The following is a 6,404-nucleotide window of genomic DNA, read 5'->3' on the forward strand; positions in this document are numbered from 1 at the left end:
TCCCTATATTTTTTTTGATGGATTTGGTCCCAGTGGTTTGCATAATTTGCTGATTTAGTCCTTATTTCTGATGGACGTTAAAAATTACCGTTAAACGCTATCATGTGCGAATCACATGATGGGTAAATCTGTCTTTTTAAACCCTCACATGCTACCGGTTGACCACCTGCACACTTCTCATCTTTAACCTCTGTTTCCAATCCATTTTCTACCGAACATGAAATAAATAAATAAATAAATAAATAAATTCATATGCACAAACTCAACAATAATCAAAGCTTTATTCAAGATCTGAACTGTAAATTGTTGGTACCATCACCATCACCGTCGTATGAGGGTCCCCGTGGTTTGATCTAGAACTAGATCTGGATCTCGATTTTAAGATACGATTAGGATCTGGAGGTTTTTTACGCGATGAATCCATGATTTGAAAGACGGAAATCAACACGAAACAAGTGGATTACATGAAAGTCCGTCCCGTTTTCATTGATGAAAAAGTTATGGTGGTTCTGACTCATGGTCACCAGTGAGTTTTACCCAAAAGTAAATCAGAATCAGATTATCATTGGGTCTTCGTCGGAAATATTAGATCTTGACGGTAGTGGGTTTGTGGTAAGAAGCTTGTAATGAATTTTAATTTGATATAAATTTGATACTCCGTATGTTTGAGTAATGAATATGAGTTTATGGGTTTTGTCAAATGGAAATGTCAAGTTGCTGAAGTTAGTTAAATGGTCTTTTGATTAGAAGGTAACTCATAAAGAAATGGAAAATATGATAAAGGACGAGTTGAATCTGGGTTTGAAATTATTTAAATTTGGGTTTTGATTTGAAGGTAATGTAAGGTAACTGAATAAAGGACGAGTTTGAAGATGATTAAGATAATTTTGTACAAGCGTTTACTTAAATGGGTTTTACTCAAATCTGTGTTTGAATGGAGCGAAGAGGATGAAAGTTTGAAGATGATTAAGGATAAGATTTGTAGAAGCATTTATAAGTGTTTGGTTTGCATTTCATTCTTGTTATAAGTGTAGATTTGAACTGATGTGTAACTTTTTTCTTTTTGAATTCGAATCATTAACGAATCAAATATTAGAAGTATGTATATGTGTTTTCAAACTTAAATTATGTGATTTCAAAAGAATTTTGAAGATCTGGATCGAAAAAAAGTTTGATTATAATTTGAAACTTTGAGTAGAAATAAATGGAGTTGCAGGTGAATCTACTTGAAATAGAGACGAAATCAGCATTTTGATACAAATCACGGGGACGATTTCAACAACTTTGTCAATAAAAGAAAGAAAAAGATGAAAATACCCTCACATGTATGACACATGACTAGAGTTAACGGAATTTGTTGACGACCGTCAGTCAGAGGGACTAAATCAGCAACTTATGCAAACCACTTGGACCAAATCCATCAAAAAAAAAGCATAAGGATGAAACCATCATTTTGATACAAACCACAGAGACCATTTCAACAATTTTGTCTAAAAAAAACGTACATTACCCATAACCAAACAGACTAAGTTCGTTATCTCACATTTGAATTTTAATAAAACCATAATAAAAAAAGGGTAAGAATATCAGGACCGAAATAAACGAATATTTAACTAGTTGAAGTCATACAAACGTTTTAATCATATTTTCCACAAACAACTCCAAGTCCAAACGCGTATTGAGGTGTCTTCCACGATTTTTCGTTCCACACCCTCAACTTTTCTCGTGTATATAAATCCAGACCTCAAAACAATTTTGTATACTTACTCTCAACGTAAACAACCACTTGACATATTACCACAAAGATCAACCGGAATCTGTAAATTTCCGTTCAAACTAATGGCAAACTTAGATAACGGAGATCACTATAACAACTTTCCGGCGGTCTCAACGTACGGAGGTGAGTACGTTAAGTACAACATATTCGGTAATGAGTTCGAGATCACTTCGAAATATGTTCCTCCAATTTTGCCTATTGGTCGCGGTGCTTATGGAATAGTATGGTACGTTATATGTTCATTTTATTTTAAAAATATATGAGCTTTTTTTCCTTGTTTTTTCATGATGACCGGAGGTCCTTAGCGGTTTGTGTTTTTTTTGTGGTTAGTTCGATGTTGAATTCTGAGACAAACGAGATGGTTGCGATGAAGAAGATTTCGAATGCGTTTGATAACTATATGGATGCTAAGCGAACGCTTAGAGAAATTAAGCTTCTTCGACATCTGGATCATGAGAATGTGAGTAATAATTTTTTTTGTTTTTTTGTTTTTTTGTTTTTTGTTTTGTATACGTTTGTTAAGCCGCCAAGTTTATAAGTTTGTAAAATGTGTAAAATAACAAAAATACCCTTCATTTGAAAGTTTTCGGTAGGGGTGTTCATCGGTTCGGTTTTCGATTTCTTCGGTTTTTTCGGTTCGGTGTATTCGGTTTTGAAATATTTTTGAGCAAAACCGAAAACCGAATTCAAAATCAAAACCGAACCGAAACTGAATTCAAATTCGGTTCGGTTCAGTTTTCGGTTAAAACCGAAAATCTTAAAAAGTTCAAAACTCTAACAAAACTACTGCATACACATTTTTATGCTTGAGTTATCTTTGACAAGATGAAAATAGAGATGCTCAATGTTTTAGTTGGGTTTAATAAGAGACTATAATAGCTGTTCAGGTGGACTATTAAGTTGATCGAGATTATGATATTTAATATTGTTTGTGTAGAGTTTTTCAAAGATTCATGTACCATAATAACACTATATCTTTTTTTACAAGATGTAAGCAACAACAAAAATACTCTGTATAATGTATAATGTAGGGTGAAGATTTAAGTTATGAATAAGATTGATGGAGACTTATAAAATAGACTCATGTATAATACGAAGTAATAAATAATAAATAATTAACTTTATAAGAATCATTTACACTGAGAATCAACTAACTAACCTTTTTAATTCTTCGTAATAAGAATATGAAGTTGTAATCAATAGATGGGTGGGTAAGGATATAATGGGAAAGAAGATACAGATATGTACATTTCCTTTCTTATTTTTAGAAATTCCATTATTTAAAAAATTAATAAAAGTTGGGCGGCCTAATTGATAGATGGGCGGGAAATGGAATGAATCCGAAATTTTTAAGTACGTACAGTCAGTCATTGATGATCATATATAATATTATTATAATTATATAATAATATAATATATAATATATATGTATATATAATATAACAATAATAATAATAAATTATTAAGTTAAATTCGGTTTTGAATTAGGTTTTCGGTTAAACCGAATTCAGAGATTCTAAAACCGAAAACCGAACCTAAAACCGAATTACGAATTCGGTTTCGGTTTTGATCGATCCAAAAACCATTTAACTAATTCGGTTCGGTTTTTTCCGTTTGGTTTTCAGGTTAAACGGTATCAAACCGAATATTGAACACCCTTAGTTTTCGGTCACATACAAGGATAAGTAAATTTTTTTACAAATATGCTCTCTGTTTACTCAAATTTGTGTTTTTTTTCTTCTAAAAATAGTTGATAACATTAAACGGATAACTGATACAAAACGAAATCCAAAACATAGGCAAACAAGCAACATAACGTAACCTAATCAAACAGAAACACACTTTACAAACTTAGTAACATCAAATGTGTTTATTGGTACATCTTGAATTGCTTGTTTTAAATGGACTCGAGGGCATTTGTGTCATTTTACAATTTTGTTGGTTTAAGTGTTTAATAGGAGTATATAACAACAATCTGATGGACGATATGAATGTGATTGTGTAGTATGCATACTTGAAGTCATTTACAAACGGAGTTTTGTATAAACTTTCAGGTCGTAGCTATAAAAGATGTCGTTCCTCCACCTATACGTAGAGAGTTCTCTGATGTCTACATAGCCACCGAGCTAATGGACACCGATCTTCATCAAATTATTCGATCAAATCAAAATTTATCAGAAGAGCATTGTCAGGTATATATGTTCATAATTAATTAATTAATGAACAAATAATGATTTTAAGGCATTATTGCAAGATAAATAATATACTATTCACATTCACAATGTTTGCAGTACTTTTTGTATCAATTGTTAAGAGGCTTAAAGTACATTCACTCTGCAAAGGTCATTCATAGAGACCTCAAGCCTAGTAATTTGTTGCTGAACGCGAATTGTGATTTAAAGATTTGCGATTTTGGACTTGCACGCCCAAACGCAGATAACGACTTTATGACTGAATATGTTGTTACAAGATGGTACAGAGCACCCGAGCTGTTACTTAACTCTTCAGAATATTCAGCTGCCATTGATATATGGTCTGTTGGTTGCATTTACATGGAGCTCATGAATCGAAAACCGTTGTTCGCTGGTAAAGATCACGTTCATCAAATGAAACTTTTAACGGAGGTAAAATAATGACTGTTTTGAAGTTATTGAAACATATTAGGACTAATTGATTTTATAGATTTATGTCATTTTCATTAAAACTTTTGTAATGACGACCCTAAGAGCTAGTATTCAGACGCTCATTCATGCTTAAACTGCTTGTACATTGAAAATAGTCAATCATCTCCTAAAATAACTTCCTTCAACCGCCTTAATGTACTACCACTTAATGCATATTTTTTATTTTTAATGGCAGCCTTTAGGACTGTCATTTAAATTTTGAAAACTGCTTTTCATTAATAGAATTTAAAACTTAAATTTTATAGCTAGTTACTTATGAATTATGATATCTATTTTGCAGCTTTTAGGTACGCCGTCTGAAGCTGATCTTGGGTTTACAAAGAATGAGGATGCGAAAAGATACATCGCTCAGCTTCCAAAACATCCTCGCAAATCATTACTAAGTACTTTTCCGCACGTTTGTCCATCAGCTATTGATCTAGTTGAGAAAATGTTGACGTTCGATCCAACCAAACGTATCACAGGTATATACAATACCTCTGTTGAAGAATATATTTTTAAAGGTGGCAATTTCGACCCATTTATCACTTGCAAAAATAAAAGGTCGAATGGGTTAAACATATTGTATCGTAAATATCAATATTAAAGAAAATGTTAGATCGTTATTTCAATTGTATAGAAGGACTAATTCGCCTGACCCGTTTGGACCAGTAACTTCAATATTCACACTTCGACTGACCCATTTTGCCACCCGCCCAATATATGAATTCCATCTACATGTAAACTACACAATATGGAACTAAAGTTTGTCTTTTAATTGCAGTTGAAGAGGCACTTAAGCATCCTTACCTTGAAAGATTACACGACGTTGATGATGAACCAATTTGCACAAATCCATTCTCATTTGATTTTGAGCAACAAGTTTTAAAAGAAGAACAGATCAAGGACTTGATTTACCAAGAGGCATTAGCACACAATCCGTACGCTTAAAAAAAACATAACCGTTAAATTAATTATATTTTTTACCAAATAAAATCTACTAAATTTTTTCCATAGCGATCAAAATTCAGAACCCTGAAACAGGAACAGCAACATTGCTATACAATTAGCCTAAACAAGTTGCAGATTCTATCAGCCTGATCATCCTATGCTATACACCCGAAGACTTTGCATAATTTGGAGAAAGAAGAAGAAAACTAAACTTTGTGCCTAAATTAACTGGTTGTTTTGTTTTAATTTTTTGTTACTCAAAGATTTGTCTGCTTTGATAACTTATGTGTTGTAATGGGTTTGTAAACTAGATTTTAGAATGTTGTTGTATTATAAGTTTTTAATTAAGAAATGTACGCTAAATTGTATTAGTTGTGAGCGTTTATATATGTTAGGATTATTTAGGACCTAAATAACCCATGTGATAAAGCACAATCGCGCACTCACAACGACAAACGAAAGAAAAATGTGAAAAATTAAAAAAATAAGGCCTGAGTCCGTATGCGGGCTTAGGGTCAATTAGGATTTTACCATTAGGGTTTAATTGGTTGTTAGGTTTTATATGTACTCCATAAATACCTCTATAAATACCGCTTCGATAATGAATAATAATTCACGGGGTTTTAGTGTTAGGTTTTTAAACAATTGAACCCCGTAAATATTATCTCATTATAGTATAGTATTTATAAAGTACATAAACCCTAAAATCTAAATAAACTCTAATGGTAAAATCCTAATGGACCCTAAGCCCACATACGGACTCGGGCCTTATTATCGTCTAACAATTACTTTACCCCACAGATCAACTAAATAGTATTATTGATAATTTTCGTGCTTACAATTTATGAGTTACATATGGCGTATTTATAATGCAAAAAGAACCACGAATCCAATACGAATAGGGAATCATAATTCTATAATAATTCTGGACGTCCAAATAGTAAAACAAATCATGTACGTGAAAGAACTCGCATTTGATGAGCCCAAGTTCTAAACGTGAAATCCTTGGTTCA

The 6,404-nt window shown here is 32.4% G+C and overlaps 1 protein-coding gene across 1 annotated transcript; it reads left to right on the forward strand.

Annotated features, from left to right (window-relative positions):
* Nucleotides 1-1,754: 1,754 nt before the first annotated feature.
* Nucleotides 1,755-5,807, forward strand: LOC139898995 (mitogen-activated protein kinase 3-like). Its single transcript, XM_071881807.1, has 6 exons — nt 1,755-2,003; nt 2,108-2,237; nt 3,832-3,969; nt 4,069-4,401; nt 4,742-4,925; nt 5,225-5,807. The coding sequence occupies exons 1-6, from the start codon at nt 1,840-1,842 to the stop codon at nt 5,389-5,391; spliced, it is 1,116 nt and encodes a 371-aa protein (XP_071737908.1). The 5' UTR covers nt 1,755-1,839; the 3' UTR covers nt 5,392-5,807.
* The last annotated feature ends 597 nt before the right edge of the window (nt 5,808-6,404 follow it).

The sequence above is a fragment of the Rutidosis leptorrhynchoides genome, chromosome 3 (assembly GCF_046630445.1).
Source record: "Rutidosis leptorrhynchoides isolate AG116_Rl617_1_P2 chromosome 3, CSIRO_AGI_Rlap_v1, whole genome shotgun sequence".
Lineage (NCBI taxonomy): Eukaryota > Viridiplantae > Streptophyta > Magnoliopsida > Asterales > Asteraceae > Rutidosis > Rutidosis leptorrhynchoides.